Below are 18,483 nucleotides of genomic sequence, written 5' to 3'. Positions count from 1 at the left end.
AGTCACTTGGGGTTACTGAAGTGCAACCGTCATCACCACAGCCCCAGCCGGAAACGATGACCTAAGCCGCCGCTGTCAAGGTCCCCCTGCACGATCGTGCCAGGGCCCTGTAATGCCACCATTTCATCATCCACCGCCGCCAGCACACCCACCCGTCGCTCAGCGCAGCTACACGAGGAAGACTAACATTTGGCGATCCCCCAGCCACCACCCGCTCTACTATCACAGCGGAGAAGCTGGCCATGTGTACTGCCGATGCCCATACCGGGAGATGGGACTCCGAGGGTTCGCCGTCAACAGCTTGGGGAGCGCCCATGTGACCTCCCCGACTACCTCGCCGCCATTCAGTGGAGTTCTCGACGACCGTCCTGTTCACCATCACCAGGCCGCTCCCTGTTGCCACAGCGCCGTCCATACACTGGCCCAGCCCGGGGCCACTCTGCGAGCCCATATCCGGAAAACTAAAAGCAGCAACTGATGGAGGTGCGGTTGCTGTTCGTCAAACTGACGAAGATCCTCCGCCCCCACCGAAGACGCCGAAGAGACTACAGTCGAAACCCGCAATAACGAAATCGCCGGGGAAAGCAAAACATTTCGCTTTTTTGGGAATTTCGTTAGCGCGAGAATGAGGCAGAAAAGACAGGGAAGGAAATTGGCTTGCAAAAAAAAAAAAAAACATCTATTGCCAAAAGTCGGTCAGCTTACTTTGCCGAGCCTTGCCTTGTAGCAATTTTACTGCTCTCAACTCGCACTGCAAGAAGTGGTCCATTGCCACGTCGTCATCATGCTCACCGAAAAATGATCGAATTACATCGAAGGCATTCAACACATCCCGCGCGGTCGCAGTCCTCTCTTGATTTGGTGTCTTGTGGTCGTTGCCACCTTGGCAAACGCTACTTATGATGACCTCATCAGTCATCTCTTCATGGACGACAACACCTTCATCCACATGAACGAACTCATTGATGCTGAGGCCATCCGGAACACCATCTGTCACGGCAGAAAGTTCATCCCATGCGTGGGCCAGCGATGGCGGCACTGCACCGTCAGCACTGTCAACTAGTGCACCTTCAGGCGAATCTTCTTGCGATGCCACTGGATCAGTGCATGATGCTTGCCGAGTGGCAATGAAGCCGGCATGATTAAAACAATTAGCTATCACGGCTGGCGACGTCGCAACCCATGCGGCGGCCATCATCTTCAGCGCCATGAACATGTCCACTACGGTAGAACGCTTCAACTGGAGGTTCAGCAGCAGACGCTGAATCAGCCTCTCCTTGTAGGCGCACTTGACGCTACGAATGACGCCTTGATCAAGCGGCTGCAGCACGGAAGTGCAGTTCAGTGGAAAAAAAACCAAGCGCACATTTCCCAGTTCCACGTCATCGACATGATGGGCACTGCAATTGTCAAAAAAAAGGCAGACCGATCTGCCTTCCTTCCGCATGTCCGTATCGAAGGCCTCGAGCCAGCTGCCAAATATGGCCCGGGTCATCCATGCCTTCAGGTTCGTGGTGTACTGTACGGGCAGCCGACGATTTCCCTTGAAGCAGCGGGGCTTCTTACTTCTGCCGATTACAAGCAGTGGCCATTTATCTGTGCCGTCCATGTTGGTGCACAACAAAATTGTTACACGCCACTTGCTGTGTTTCCCCCCGCGGCATTTCTGGCCTTTTAAGGCCAGGGTCTTCGATGGCAGCATCTCGTAGAATAAGGCCGTCTCATCTGCGTTGTAAATGTCCAAGGGCTTGTACTGGTCCAATACTTCTTTGTTGGTCAGCAGCCACGATGACGTTGTCAAAGGGTCGACGGCTGCTGCCTCCCCGGAAATGACTTTGGCCACTATGTCGCGCTGGGCTTTGAAACGGCTCAACAAGCCAGGGCTAGCCTTAAAATCAGCATGCCCGAGAATGCATGCAAAGTCCAGCGCTTTCTGCTGAAGAACTCTGCCAGACAGTGGCACTTTGTTGGCACGCTGTTCACAAAACCATGCAAACACCGCCTTGTCAACGTCTGGAAAAGCCGCAGCGCTCACCGTTTTGTTTTTCGCACTCACACCATTTCCAAGCACGCCGAGAATGGAGGCCTTGTTTTTCAGGATCGTCGATATCAAACTGCACGCAATTCCAAATTCTTCGGCGATATCCATTTTCTTCCTGCCCTTTTCAGCTTGGGCAATAATTGCAGCCTTATCCTGCAGTGTCATAAATTTCCTCTTTTTAGCTGGAGGCGGCATCTTGGCAGGCTGTCAAAGCAAAGGGTCCGATTGGCACAGAGACACACAATTGACGCACTCTAGCACCAACGACACTGAGCACATGACCATGTGTGGTGGTACACAAAGCCCACTGATACTTAAGCGTCATCCGGGTTATCGGAGCCTTCACGTGTAGTAGATGTCGATTTCGCTGCCACGCATGCAGGCGTTTCGCTCCGCATTTAGCACAAGCTGTAATGGCACACAGGATTAAAGAAAATGTGCTCATTGCGAGATCGCGTACGGTTCTTGTCCTTTTTTATTTGTATCATTTATATGCTAATTGCATTTTTGGCCCGGACACTGCGCAGTCACCCGTTGCGACGGGCAAACGACCACTACCATCATCATCATCGCTGTCTGTCACGAGAGGTGGTGCGAGGCTTTTTTATTGTAAACAATGATGGTGGTGGCCATGCAAGTGTGCTGTGCCAGCAGTTAATGCAATAAATCGCACAACAAATGCATTTGAGCAGTTTCCGGACACAACTAGTGTTACACGAGTAGATTATTTGCGGACTGTCGTTTCAGATAATTTTGGTGATGAGAGATTGCTATAAAAAAAAAGTTTCGTTGCCGCGAGATAGGAAATGCATTGACCCTATGGCTGTTTGCCGGGGATCCGAAAATATTTCGTTGCGGCGAGAATTTCGTTCTCTCTGGATTTCGTTACCGCGGGTTTCGACTGTATCTCGACGACATAACAACGACACGCCGCCGTCCCTATGAAGTGTGGAAGCAAAGAATGCGCCGACAGAAGATGACCTGACGATGCCACGTACCAGCCACAGGTCAACGCAACGCAGCCGTGATCCAACGCCAAGACCTAGGATGTCGTCCTGCCGTACGTAACCTTCACTTACAACACACATGTCACTGATGAAGAGACTCTTTACATCGCCACCTATCTCCAGCGCGTCGAAGAAGCTTGACAGCTCGCCTGTCTATGGATCAAGAACCAGCAGTGTACCGACAGCCAACATTACAACCTCTAACGACGCTATATCAAGTACCAGCCTGGCGACCACGTTTGGGTTTGCACCCGGTTACACTGACGAGGACTCAGTGAGAAACTATTGTGATGCTATTTTGGACCCTACAAGATCATCCGACATATTGGCGAACTGGACTATGAGGTCGGGCCAGACAGCATTTCGCATTCACAGTGGCGCAGCGCACGATCTGAAGTGGTCCACGTGGTGCATCTTCAGCCCTCTTATGCGCATGCTGACCAACTTGCTTATTTTTTTTTTCTTTGCTACGGGTGTTTTTGTTTATTGCTTTCCTTTGTTTGCAGCATCGGGTGGATGCTCTTTAAGAGGGGGGTATTGGCGCCTCTACTTTATCTGTATCAGGCAACCATGTTTCACCACCTAACAAATGTTATTGTACAGCGCAGGATGCACTTGCATGTATCGGAAGTTTCTAGAAGGTCCAAAAGGACTTCTTGGGCAAGTTGGTGCTTAGATTTCCTAGGTATACTTTGTGGCGCAAAATACATTTCTGGAAAAGGGACAGAAGAAAGGGAGACAGTGAAGCGCCAAACTACCAACTGTTTAATGACAGCCTGAACAAACGTAAGGAAGAAAATACAACTTCCGCTCATGCGCAGGGAGCCAAGGTGTGGCAGAACAACGTGGTCATGATAACATGCTTTGGATGAAGCACATTTCTGCTGAATATAATACGATAGATGTATCGCTGACACAATCAGACCCTTTCTTTTTAATATAAAACGCTTCCAACAACTCCCTTGCAGTTTGGTCCCTACTTCTGCCAAGAATCAATACTCTTTCAAAGCATGGCCTACAATGACAGGCTGCGTTGAAGGGGTGGTCTATGAAATACCCCTAGATTGCGGCAAGTCATACGTCGGGCAAACGGGACGTTGTATTAATGACAGACTGAGGGAGCACGCTAATAGCATCGGCAAGAATGAGAACGCGCATCTTCCTGCGCACTGTAAAGCCTGTCGTTGTAGGCCATGCTTTGAAAGAGTATTGATTCTTGGCAGAAGTAGGGACCAAACTGCAAGGGAGTTGTTGGAAGCGTTTTATATTAAAAAGAAAGGGTCTGATTGTGTCAGCGATACATCTATCGTATTACAGTCGAACCTCGATATATCGAACAGCGCGGTGATCGCAAAATAGTTCGATATAGCCAGAATTCGATATATAAAATCACGTAGAAAACGCGTCAAAAACTAGTGCAAATCAATCAATGAACCAATCGTGGCGCAATAGATGTTCACATGAAGCTTCAAACATAGTATTTATTTAGTTCGCTGAAAGTACTGAAGCAGCGTAGCCTGCTTCATATTGGCAACCGCGTGCTTGACCACGGCGTCCTCAACATAGTCCAAACGGTTCACAAGAGACAGTCCAGTGCCTTCTATTGCGCCGCAGTAGCGGCGTACAACGGCCAAAGCAGCTACAGCCTCAGTTGCAGTCGGGAGCGGGGCAACATCAGCGCTTGCTGGATCAGCCTCGGCAGCGTCTTCGTTTGGCCGCTCAGCAGTCACTTCTGCCGCGATCTCCATGTCTGTTAACTCCGCCACTGTTCCGGTGCTGTCGTCACCGCCAACGAAGTCCGCAATGCACATGATGTGTGGCTCAGCACCGACAAAGCACTCCAACTGGCTCCACGGCCGCCTCGATCACGCGCGCACGGCGAGGCTTGCCCCCCCCCGGCGCACGGCGGGGGCAAGCCTCGCTGTGCGCACGTGATCGAGTCGGCTTGCCCCGCCGTGCGCGCGTGATCGAGGCGGCCGTGCTGGCTCCAAGCCGCCGCGTGTGTACGCCGCTACGTTCAAATGGCGCCCTCGGCGCAACCGATGTGGGCAGCTGTCGTACGCAGCAGTCTGGAACGCCGATCGCGCCGCCGCTATCTTCGAGAGTGTTGCGGGAAAGCTCGCCTCCTGTCAACAGAGCGCACTTGGTCTGGGGCGGCGGAGTTCGATATATCCATTTTACATCCGGCCCCGTTCGAAATAAAGAATTAAAAATGCATGCGATTTTCCATGTGATATAGAAATTGTTCGATATACGCAATAATTCGATATATCCGTGTTCGATATATCGAGGTTTGACTGTATATTCAGCAGAAATGTGCTTCATCCAAAGCATGTTATCATGACCACGTTGTTCTGCCACACCTTGGCTCCCTGCGCATGAGCGGAAGTTGTATTTTCTTCCTTACGTTTGTTCAGGCTGTCATTAAACAGTTGGTAGTTTGGCGCTTCACTGTCTCCCTTTCTTCTGTCCCTTTTCCAGAAATGTATTTTGCGCCACAAAGTATACCTAGGAATTCTAGAAGGTCATCGATGGTTCCATCCGCTGTCTGTCACCGAACCTTGTGTAATCTGATTGCATGTGTGCGCGACGCGAATAATGTACAACTTTGTTTAAGACACGCGGATCCCAGCAATTACTATGGAACATTCGATGACTTATGTATAAAAGCCGACAAGCTTGACCCGCTGATCAGATTTTCAACGATTGCCGACTGTGTTCGCCACTTTCATTGAGCTTTGAGTGTCGCCTGTTTTTGTGGGGACAGGTTGTCCTCAACCGTCACTGCCACATTACAATATTGTGGGCAAATCAGTAAGTTCCCACTGGTCATGGTCTTGGGAAACTCGCAGGTTCCGAGACCTGCATTGTTTTGAGATAAAATTTAGATAGGCATACTTCATGTTTCGAATTGTTCATATATCTAACTAGTATTTGGCAATCCCCTTTGATTTCGATATATCCAGGATCGACTGTATCTGGAAACCGTTTCAATAGGCAGAGTCAGAACGCCATAAATGCACTACAGTGTGGCCGTTATATCTGGGATCGTTATAAGTGGTTTTGACAGTCTCATCAATTTGAACTCCATGGCATCCAGGAAGGGGGTTTTATAACAGGGTGCAAATAAAGTGGAGACTGAGCACCTCAGTCACCCACAGGGCGCAGCACACTGCGATGTTTGGTAGCAGCACTGCACGAGACTTGCATCAGCTTGCCACTTTTTCCAAACACAAGCACATGTATACGATGCCATTCCGAAAGGGCAGGCTGTATGGCATACCTGTAGGCATGAAGGTTACATTTCTCTGTGCGTCTAATGGACACAAAAAGAAGAGGCTGATGTATGTAGGGTGTTGCCATGAAGGATACTATGAAAGCTAAGAATTCCCAGATTTCAGAATAAGAATTCGTTGTAACAAGGGCACATGACACTGAAACTGAATCATGATAGCTATTCTGAAAAGCTAGGTATTTCTGAAGTTTGTAGTACTCAAACAGTTTTACATTCAAACTATAACAAGTCGTGACATTATTTCTGAAATGTTCATTAATCTGAAAAATGCGGTAATGTGGTGTTTGTAATAAGGAGGTTTCACTGTAGTGTAGTGATGTAAGGTTGCACTGTGACTCCACGTTGCAGCGGAAGCACAGCACAGTTGAAGATGGCTCGGGAGATGCACAGGCCAGTCATGCAAAGGAGAGTGGCAGCGAAGTTGAGGAACAGGTGAGAGTGACTGCACAACCAGCCTTTGTGCCTGGAGCTGTTTTGTGTCTTCATGCTCGCCACACTGCCTCTGTGACTGTGGCAGTGCTTCTGGGCACAAGGTCAGAGGTTTGACCTTCCCCCCCCCCTTTGGTCACCGTAAAAAGGCTTGTAGACTAGTGCTGAACATTGACTGCACGCAATAAAATTAAAGCTCACATGATCAATATCAATAAGACAATGTCTGTTGTAGCCCTTGCGTTGCTTTAGGACACTGAATACAGTAGAAACCCGCTGTTACGTTCCTCACTGCTGCGTTTTCCCGGCTGCTATGTTGTTTTCATCTGGTCCCGGCATAGCTTCCATAGGATCCAACGTATAAGGAACCCCGCTGTTACGTAGTAGCTGTGAAAACGTTCCCGCATGATACGCCGCAACTTAGCACGCCGAACCCGCCTGGGCTAAAGTAGGCAACGCTCTTCAACCGTTTTGGGCTTTTGACGAGTTTTGGCCGGGCTTGGCTATAGAACTGGCTGCAAGAAGCCGCACGCCAGTTCGAGAGGCCGCCACTAAGTGGCCATTTGTGAAAAATGTATGTCTCACTATCATCACTGATAACGGTCACCGCATGGTTTTTGGACGGGTCGACTCACGGAGGAAGGAAACTGGGGAGAGGCCCTGACGTCACTCTTTGTGAAGCTAAAGTGAAGCCGGAAGTTGGCGTTGCTCATGGCGTTGCCCTGCCTGTCGGGCCAGCTCTCCTCTCTTGTTTACATTTCTCGCGAAACCATGCCGCGTCGCGCGCAACCGGGCTGCTCGGACGCGCGCGCTCCGCAGCAATACTAAACAATCGTTAGCACGTTAGCGTAATTACATCAAAAAGGGCATAATTTCCCGCGGATATTTCTTCGTCCGTTGCCATTGCCGTGGCGCGGTGACGACGAGGAGCACGAGCCGCATGATGCCGAGGAGTTGCCAAATCCTAGCTTTGGAGAAGCCGTCGTGGCTCTGGACTTCCTCCGCAGGTACGTCGCACCTCACAGCGACGCTGACAGCAATGTGGCCTTCCAGGCTATCGAGAAATGTGGTGATTTCTAGCGAGCGCAAGAAACGGCAAGCCACCATTCTAGACTTTTTTAAGCCCTAAGCGCACTCTGTGGAAATAAATTGTCTATAGTTGAAGCTGCACGTTTTTCATTCATTTTCGGAGCTTTCCTCACTTTTGCGTTTTCCCAGCTGTTACATTTTTTTTCCCCTGGTCCGGTGGAAAACGTATGAATGGGGTTCCACTGTACTGTCTTTCAATTAATCAAGCCATTATCATGTTCAGCAGGGCTTTTATGCCTCCTAGAAAACTGAATGCCCCTGATTTTGGGGGGGAAAAGAATTCTTATAGAGAGTTCAAACGTTTTTAAATACTTTGTGTATATAGATGCAGTCCTAGAATTCTTTAAGAACTGGTGAAGATGCAGATTATATCACGAAATATTTTTACATGGTATGCATAGTGCAAAAGTTAAGCACTTGGTAGTTCTTGCAAAACATTGTTGTAAGTTGCATAAAGGGGCTACGATGCCTTAGTGTGTATTTCTGTCTGTTTGACATACATATTGTTTTTAAATGAAGCTTTCTTTTGCATTCTTTTTTTTTCCTTCCTGAAACACCACCTACCGCTACCCAGGGAAGGTGAAAAATGAAACAACAAATGTTACCAAAATATCCTAACTATAACAAATACCTGCCTTCAAGCGCACAATTGTTTTACTAAAGCAAAGCTTTATTTCTCTACAATAATGTTTGCTGGCGGGCTACTCGGTCATGCATTCTTCGTTGAACTGTCTACGGCACATACAAACATGAGAAAAAAAGAAGAGACAGGGCAAAACAGCTCAGACTTTTCCTAATGCCCTCGAGATGCGACCACCACATAGCATGTAGACACAGTTTCCTTGAATGGGAAGCGCTGTCCAAGTGTTGGAAGCATCTGCGGCCATGGAAACTGTGGTCTGGTCGATGGTTCCTGCTGGTGTTTGTGGCTGGTGTTTATTACTATTACTTGATACACCTCAGCCAGTGTTCAAAGATCTGACAATGCTTTCCGTTTCTTTTTTCCTTAGACCCCCTCCAAGGCGGAGAAGAAGAAAAAGAAGAAGAAGAAGAAGCACAAGAGCAGTGACGAGTCTGAGTGATTCCAGTACAGAGATGCAAAATGAATTCCAGAGGAGGAGAACGTTGTGCTACTCATTATTAATCTTTTTCCCCTAACTCGCAGATGTAGGCAGAACTTTCTTGACTCACTCATTTGATTGCGCTTTCAGTGCTTTGAGTTGTAAATCAACTTGGCCTCGCATGGATACAGTTGGCATAAGTTAAAAGTGACTTCAGCAGGGCTGACAGAATTGTTCCAATTATCTTGTGGCTCCAATTGAAAGAAAGGGGGGAAAACTGCCCTATTCGGCAGCCTTTTTGTGGGTTTTAATGTATGAAACAATGTGTACTCAAGTGTGTACTCATGGACCGAAGTTTATTATGAGAAAAATGTAGCATGTTCTTGATTGTTGCATTATGAAAGAGTGCAAGCTGCAGAGTTTATCCTGTATAATTGAAATTACAATATGCTGATCGTCATTCTGAGGCAGTATCACCTAATCCCTATAAGCCACATGTCCTGCATTCAGTTTGTGTTCGAATCACGAATTAGATAGGGCCCATGCCTAGACTCTCAGGGCAGTACTTATTTTGACCCACACAAGACTGCGGCAAGCTTAGCACAGAAAATGAATCTTTCAGGCAGACTTTCATAATAAAAGTAGTGCATCAACATCACCTACCTACAGCACAGTGGCCCGCACAAAGTCTGCCCTGTTGTCGTATTGTGAGTACAGTGGAAATTGAACTGGCTTCAACAGTAGGGCTATTACTAACATCCCAAATGCAGTTTCGTATCTTTAACGTACAGATTGCCCCTTTTAAGAAAAAGAAGTGCATGTTAGAATGAGCTAAATAATCCTAAATACAGGGCAGATCACAAATAGGTGTTTTCAGTGGTGCTGCTTGCTATGAATGTACAAATAGTGATTTTTGAAACAGTACCAAATGGTGCCACAAGAGAATCGAATGGAATATTAAATAGTTATTGAATAATGAGCAGCCATTATCGCAGTTATAAAGTGACGTTCACCTCCTAAAATTCTTAATGTTGGCAAGTTTCTGTCATTGCATAATACATTGTGAAACGTTTATCAAAAGCACGAATGGAGCTATTAAAGAGACGACAGTTGCGTAAGAGGTTTATTGACGACGACTGGCCTGTACATCACAACTCAAGACGCCCCCCTGCTTGGGTAGGCTGTTTATACTGTACTGGTGGCTGGATTGTCCAGAAGCGTGGCCCCCTGCTGGTTACAAGATACAGCACCTTTCTTCCCTTTATTTGGCTACTGGTACCTGTACCTTTTGCGCACTTGCCGGATCCTAGTGGATCACTGCAGGGGCACTGATCCGACTGGCTGCTGTGGGGTAGTTTGTTCGGTTGCTTGGCTATCTGCTAATGGTGCCGCCTGCTGAGTGGACATGACTGCTTCTAATGGCCCCTCCCTCGGTAAAATTTCGGGGAGCACCTTGCTTTGGGTACCTGCATTCTCTGACAGGGTTATTTCGAACCAGGGAGCCATTGGCGATTCCACTTTACATCTTAAGTGATTGGCATGGCAACAACTAAGAACCCCACCTAAGCGTACCAGGAACGTCACTTTTGACACCGTCTTTACAATTTTCCTTGGCCACCAGTTCACCCTATCGTTGCAAACAGTATGGACATATACCTCTTCACCTTGCGTAATGTCCCAGCTGTTACCCCTTGCATGTGCCGTGAGCCTACTTTTTAAGCTTCTGTTTTTCTACACTTTCATCCTGCACGGTTTCAGCATGGACAGTCTGGTTTGGACTTTTCGTCCGAGAGACAACTCGCAGGGCACTGATTCTGTGAACGAGTGCGGCGTCGTCCTATATGAAAACAAGAAATTATCAATGCAGTGCTGTACTGGCCGCATCCGGCCAGCTCTTTCATCTTCTAGCTGTAATTTCAAGATCCCCCTCTTCGTGGTCAGCACCAACCTTTCTACTGTACCGTTTGACTGGGGGTGATATGGGGGCTTGAAAAGTGACATTACACCATTTTGTTCCAAGAAGTGTTGAAATTCCCTGGATCTAAATTGTGGACCGTTGTTGGTCACAACGACACTGGGCAGGCCATATGCCGCAAAGCTGCTCCTTACCACCTCCACCGTGGCCAAGGCTGATGTGTCGTGCCAGGCTGATGTGTCTCTTACCTCGAGCCATTTTGAGTATGGGTCTACCATCAGCAGCAATGATCCATTCAGCAATCCACCAATCTTCCACTTCTGCAAAATCTAAATGAACCCTCTCCCAAGTGTTTGTAGGTATTGGCCATGGCATCGGTACTGATTCAGATTCAGATTTATTGGTTCCAAAAAAAGGAGCAATTACAACATGACAAATATACAGACGAGGGTCTCAAAGTGAAAGAACTGTAGTCGGACCCTCGGTTAATAATAACATTGATGGTGATCTCAATAGTCAGCAAATGAGCATTATTATAAACAACATCTACAGATCATATACATCATTAGACGTCATTTACAATCAAACATGAAAAAGCACATTATAAAAGAAAGTCGGAAAAAAGCATGGATGAAATACAAAAAATGACGTGAGAGAAAAGTCAAAGGTACACCGCCAGATCGTAGTTATCGCAGGAAATGATGCTTAAGGCGATTTTAAAGATTTCGAGAGAAGTACAGGATCTTATAGTTGATGGTAATTCATTCCTAAGAGAAATTGCAGCGAAGGAAGATGTTTTTTTGCCGTAATTGGTATGAACCATGGGTAACAAGAAATTGTTAGCCGCAAATCTGGTTATATTTTTCTTCTGCAAAAGGTCAACTGCAATGAATGGAAACGTAAGGTTATTATGAAGCAACTTGTTGAGTAAGACGAGTATGTTAAATTGGAACAAATTATTAATAGGCAAGATATTATACGTGCGAAGTAACAAAGAAATATTGGATTGCTTAGAACTAGAAGTGATAATGCGTATTGACTGATTTTGGATATGTTGAATTGATAAGTGACAAGCCTATGTGTTGCCCCATGAAACAATGCCGTAATTATGTGACTATGAATGAACACATAATACAGCGCTAGCAGAGCTTCACGAGAAAAAAAAAGGGTGAGCTTTGATTAATGCACGTATACCAAATACAGTCTTGTGCTTGAGATGTTGGAAGTTAGAGCGAAATGTAAGGTTAGGGTCAAGATGTGTACCAAGAAAAGTGACATTAGACAGTTTTAGCATAGCGTACGCTATTCCATTGCGTACGCTAAAAGATAGCGGGTCATCACTGCGCATGTGCTGAACGCTAAACGAAATAGCGGTTAAAGCGGGCGTACGCAACGTAAACGAGTTAGCGTTAGCGTTTTTGCGGGGTTTGCGGAGTTTGCGGGAAATATGGTGGCGATCCCGGCTGCCCGCTTCGAATTGAATTTGGCGTTGATTTTGTAAAATGCACTTCGTTCGTAGCAAATGACTGTGTAAACGGCTTTCGCTTAGTCTCAGGCCGGTTCGACGACAGGGTATTATGGATAACTTCGTGGTGTTTTCGAGATCGCTTCTCGTTTCGAACGAGTCGAAGCCTAACGAAAGAAATGGATGGATGGATGTTATGAGCGTCCCCTTTGGAACGGGGCGGTGCGTTGCGCCACCAAGCTCTTGCTACTATACTGCCTAATATTCTACCTAGGTTAAACAATGAAAAAAGAAAAAAAAACACAATGAACTACCACGCCCAAATTTTCTGATCCCCTATTGCGAACTGTGCTTTTGTACGTCTCCGTATTTTGTCGTTTCCCTACTTCCACCAATCCTCCAGTCGCCTCTTACTAATGTCTATTGCGGACATGTATGTTTTACCACTGCTCCCTCTGATCCCAAGGGCTTCAAGGAGGCCAGTGGTGCCTAAATCGACCGCTGGGTAGGCGTCTTCATATTCTAATAAAACATGCTCCGTAGTTTCCCTAGCTTTACTACAGCAAGCACATGCTTCTTCTTCCTTCTTATATCTCGCTTTATAGGTGCGTGTTCTAAGGCATCCTGATCTCGCTTCGAAAAGTAATGAGCTTCCCTTTGAGTTATCATAAATGGTTTCTTTCCTGATTTCGTTTTTTCCTCTTAAGTAGCTACTCATGGCAGGTTTCTTTTCCATGGCCGCCACCCATGAGAATAATTCAGCTTCTCTGTCTTTCCACTTGACCTTTTCTAGGTATTTTCTAGGTAAATCTCTCTCAAAAGCTGTATACAATCATTACCTAAGCCTTCCCCTTCCAGGATATCCCACAATATGTTGCGGTCCACGTTGTAGGCTATGTCTAAAAAGGCCATATACAACGGTCTGCTTTCTGCTTTTGATATTTCAATACACTGAGTAAGAACAAACAAGTTGTCATCCAAACGCCTACGTATTCTGAAACCATTCTGAAGCTCTCCCAAAATGCCATTATTCTCTGTCCATGCTTGAAGCTTTAATTTGATTGCCTGCAATGCTAGCCTGTATACAGTGAAAGCTCGTTAATTCGAACTTCAATAATTCGAATTTATGGATAATTCGAACTGTACGATTTGGTCCGTCCAAGCTCCACAGAAGTCTATGTATAAAAAAGTCCGTTAATTGGAACGCGAGAAGGTTCCCTCACGGATAATTCGAACTACGCTCGCCTGGCACACGGCCAGAGAAACGCGCCTACTGCCTACAGACAAGGCTGTATTGCCTCCTAAACGGAGAGAATGGCGAGAGAAGGCAAAATCGGAAAAAAATCTAACCGACGCGGGGTCAGCCAGAAGGCAGCGGCGGCTGCCGCCTCTCCGTTCTACTTAAAGGGACACTAAAGGTTACCAGAAAGTCAAGTTAAAGTGGTAGAGCAATGTTCTAGAACGTCTAAGGCGTCAATATAATCGCGAACAGAGCTTTAGTAACCGAGAAATTGAGGTAAATGCATGACACGATTTGAGACCCCCCAGCGACATTCCGGTACTAAACCGATGACGTAAGGTCTCCCCGTAATTTATGTTACTAATACTCAACTACTCGTATTAAAAATATCATTTCATTCGATTATAAGACGGAAAAAAATGCTACTTGTCTACGTCTATTCGATTCTAAGAAAAAATAACATTTTGACGTTGCCCTTCAGTAATATGGGCGTTCGAAAGGTTTCGTTTTCGCTCGACTCTGCGCGCTCGACCCTGCGCCGCGCACGCTTTGGAGTTTCAGTACTTTCGTTATCGCGTTGTGCTGTGAGGGTTCTGCTGGCTCGCGAAACCTTCATTTGGAACAAGCAGCGAGAATGCCACGTCCATGTGATGTCGTGGGAAGCCCTCGTTGCTTTCCCGCTCCGGAGAGCCGGTGTCGAGGCCGCCGTCGTAGTACGCAACGACGCCGGCAGTGCGAGCCCTCAGCAGCAGGTTGCGCTCGTCGGTGCTCAAATCGCTGAAGTTGAGCCCACCATCGCGAGCCAATCTGTCGGTGTCAGGGTCCATTGCGACGAGCGTCGAAGTTAGCGTCATAGAATGAAGTACCAGCTTATGGGCGTATTGCGGTATAGTAGCGGCGCCTGGTGGCGGTGCGGGAAACGACATCTGGGTCATGCCAGCTTGGCTGTGGCGAAGCACGTTTCTAGGCCGAGTTTTGCGTCGATTCGCACTTTTTTATGCCCTGTTGCGAGTGCGAAAAGGCTCACAGACCAAGCCGACCACGCTGCGAGCTCGCCGCAGCGTATAGTTTAACGAAAACGGACTCTCCGTGTGCCGTGGGACGTAATGCGTTCCTCCTTCCGCTAGCCACCATACTCCCGCTTTCGCACTGCTGTCGGCTCTGTCTTGGCTCTGTTTCTGGCCGCGCGTTTGCGTTTTGCGCAGAAAAGCCGTAGCGCCGTCTGCGGACGCCGTTCTACTCACCGATGGCGCAACGTCACTATGAGACCATGATGTCAGTTCTCCTCGATCGGAGGGCGGGCGATTTGAACTGCGCTAGAGGTACGCGGACGCTTCAGAACGCATTTTCTCTTAAAATAAGTCTCTCCTTGGCACGAAACAAGCGTTTCGAGGTTTCTGTGATGGTATTTCAACAGTCCACGTTGACTTATTAGTAACCTTTAGTGTCCCTTTAACCTCCGAGACTTCTTGCCCGTTGCGAATCTCGGAGGCTTTGCAAATCTTGTACAGCTACTAATGTTGTGCGGAGATGGCACGGCAAGCGCCAAAACACAGCGAATCAAGTACGTCGCAGCTGCGCTTGCAATCGAGAACCAACGAATCGGGGCCTTCGCCACCTTCACATGTTCGGCGTCTTTGTCTCCCCAGTCTTCATCGGCTGTGCACCTCTGTTTTCAGCTTAGGAGGTATCGGCCGTCGCGATTCATTGTGATGGTGTTAAGCCTCGGCTAACGTTCGTTTCGGTGGACATCGGTGGTGTGGCGCAGTCGGACCCAGAGCTTCGACTTGAAAGTGGCGTGAGCCCGCGGCACACGCCATCACTTTCTGACACGCCAAATTTCTGACATTCCCTACTGCTTCCAAATCGCAGTGTACTGTTGCTCTCCTTCACTTTCGCTAGTTCGAACTTTCGTTAATTCGAACTGAAGCGGCTTCCCCTTGCGGTTCGAATTAACGAGCTTTTACTGTATTACCGATGTAATAGTCAACGGTCTATACGAGTGAATTCTGTCTTTCTCCCCCTTTCCTTTACAAATCAAATTCATTCTACTTTGTCGCCAGCTGTCTGGTATTCGTCTATCTTTTAAAGTTCTTTCCACTGCTTTCACCAGAGCTTTCTTACTTTTTGGTCCTAGTTCATTTATCAGCCTAATGGGAACCTCGTCTAGCCCTGTGGCTGTACGCTTAGGAATTTTCTCTTCCACTTTCTTCCAGTTTAAGTTTGTTAGCACCAGTTGCTTTTCCCCTTGGGTCTCTTTCATGCTCTTTTTTTTTCAACAAGTATAACCTTGTCATTGCCTTGGAAAGATTTGGCTGTTGCTTTTTGGATGTAATTTATTGCCGCCTCTCCTTCGAGTCTGTTATCATCTTGGTCTAGGATATGTTGTTGTATTCTTGTTGACTTCCTGCCTAATAATTTTATGTGGTTCCAAAATATTCTAGGTGCGGCCTTCTGTTTCTCACGTATTTCTGACAACCAACGGTCACTTTCACCTTTTAATTTTGCTTGCACCAGTATTTGAACCATAGACTTTTTCTCCCGGTATATTTCCCATTTACTAGTTACTTCATCCTGTGGCAACTGCGCCTTCTTTGCCTGCCTGTGCTCTCGAGATGCTTTTTGTGGTTCGGCGATCGCTTCTCGTATCTCCTTGTTCCACCAGCTTTTCGGTTTCTTTTTTCCTTTCCAACGAACATGTTGGTTCTCTTTCCGTATTGCTGTCTTTATTACACTTATAAGCTCACCATATTCCCACTCTTGGCCATTTGCCAAGTTCTTCCTCAACTCTAGTGACTGTATTTGCTATTTGTTCAGCGTTCAAATTTGGACTGGCCATTTTGCTCTCCTTGCTCTCTTTCCCAACTACATATCCCATTTTCAATATGATGCGTTTATGGTCACTCGCTATGCTGTTAAACCCTTCCTCATCGATGACCATTTCTCTCAACTTATCATGAATTCCTTCTGTCATCAGACAGTAATCAATGGTCGATTGCCGGTTTCCCACTTCCCACGTGATCTGTCCTTCACACTTAGGCCCTGTATTCACGATCAGGGGTTATTTTCCGTTATTGTCGGTATAGCTATCTAAATCCTGTATGTGGGCATTCATGTCACCTAACAGGACAATTTCAGCACCACTCCCGAAACCCTTAATATCAGCGCTTATGCATTCCACTAACTCTTTATTTTTCTCTGCAATTTTTTCCGGTCCACAAATACGTAACGCCCAGCCAAGTTTCTTTCCCACTTATTGTACCTGATAACCAAAGATGCTCTTGACATTGTGAATTTACTCTTTTCCATTTGGCTCCCTGATGGATGAGCGTTCCGACTCCCCCTCCCTTTCTTTCCGACTTGGTTCTGTTGCATCCTTCCCAAACATAATTGTCAATAACTGGTGGCTCTTCTGAGTCTCTAAGGTGCGTTTCTGTAACCGCATACACCCCTATTTGTTCTCTGTGTTACTGCTCCTCAATCTCTGCCCACTTTTCCTTTCTTCTGCCGCGCTGCATGTTTATGTAACCTATTGCATGGCTAGCTCTTTTTCTTGTTTTCCTCCTTTTTCTATTATCGACGGCGATGCTCTTCTGATGTTCCCCTAGGGGACCTTCTTTATTACTATCTACTCTGACCTCCTGAGCGCCCGCGCGCCCCCTAAAAAAGCAACAGCGCGACCACCAAGTCGCCAGCCCACTTCTCGTGCTAGCCTGTAATTGAAGTGGATCCCGTCTCGTTTAAAACCACCGCAATTTCTCACTTCCCTGTTTACTTCGACAACCTCGAAGCCTTTCTCTCGGCTCATTTTCCATATTGCCTCATTAGCAGCCACTACGACTCTTTGTACGTGACTGTCACGCACAGGCACCTCCGGCACCGTGCACACCACGATCTGCACCTGAGGGGATAGCTCACGCAAGTCGTCCACCCCCTTCGCCAAGCGCTGGGCTAGTCCTGGCCCTTTCCTGTTTAGGACGTCATTTAGCCCACCTGCTACTATGACGAGGTTGCGCACGTGGGCATTTTCCGCGAGCTTTTCTTTTGCTCGCTCCATGACAGAACCCAGTGTGCGCCCTGGAAATGTCCCTACCGCCACTCTTTTGTCGCCTTTCACCCTCTCCACAATTGCTTTTGAGCACCCAGCCATGTTTGAATCGCCTGCAATAATCACCCTTTCACTCTCTCCTACCTCTCCCTGCTTCCCCTTGTCATTTTCTGCGTGATTCGGATTCGACAAGGGGCATTGTCCCCTCGGCTCTTGCTTTCTCCGCGTAGCGGCCTCAAGGTAGGTGCTGCTCTTTCCAGCTAACCCATTATCACCCTGCCTGCCTTGCGCGTATTTCTTTGACCCCCCCGCGCCTGTCGCGTCGGGGGTCTGCGTTCCATTGTCCCGCACATTCTCGGTCACAATGGCGGTCCTGTTCAGCTTTTCCTCAGCTGCTTCCAGTCTCTTTTCAACTACCTTCCGTGCCTCACGCTCCGTGTTTAGCTCATTTTTGAGCTCTTGCACCTGTTTGAGAAGCTCTTCCTGGAAACTCTCCATTTTCTGCATCCTAGTGTCGACATCACTTTGTGTGCCGGTTGATTCGACGCCCTCTCCATTCTCACCCGTCTCATCTGCCTTGAGGGTCGCCCCCCGTACTGCCTGCTTTACCGGCTTTCTCACCAGGTATTGCACGGCTTTTTGCAAATACTACAATACTATATCAATGCAGAGCACGTGCCTTCTAGAAAAAACCGATACGCACAGGATCCAAATCCTCAAAATTCCGCAAAGCAACTCTCACCACTGTTTCAAAAACAATCAATGCTGCGGAGACCAAAGGTATGACGCGTTTAACCACGCGGTCACGTTCTCACGTTTCTACCAAACACGCACAGTAAAACCACTTGTGTCTATCGACCGCAAGGGTCCCAGAAAACTGGAAGAATGCAGAC

The 18,483-nt window shown here is 47.4% G+C and overlaps 1 protein-coding gene across 1 annotated transcript in view; it reads left to right on the top strand.

The window, feature by feature from the left end:
* Window positions 1-10,055, top strand: part of Nop60B (dyskerin pseudouridine synthase 1 Nop60B) — a 77,053-nt gene extending 66,998 nt beyond the window's left edge. Inside the window, exons 13-14 of the mRNA XM_065445816.1 lie at window positions 6,692-6,775; window positions 8,872-10,055. Coding sequence (XP_065301888.1) covers window positions 6,692-6,775; window positions 8,872-8,943 — 156 coding nt within the window. The 3' untranslated portion in view covers window positions 8,944-10,055. The remainder of the gene's footprint in view (window positions 1-6,691; window positions 6,776-8,871) is intronic.
* The last annotated feature ends 8,428 nt before the right edge of the window (window positions 10,056-18,483 follow it).

The sequence above is a fragment of the Dermacentor albipictus genome, chromosome 1 (genome assembly GCF_038994185.2).
Source record: "Dermacentor albipictus isolate Rhodes 1998 colony chromosome 1, USDA_Dalb.pri_finalv2, whole genome shotgun sequence".
Lineage (NCBI taxonomy): Eukaryota > Metazoa > Arthropoda > Arachnida > Ixodida > Ixodidae > Dermacentor > Dermacentor albipictus.
This window is presented reverse-complemented; position numbering and strand designations above follow the sequence as displayed.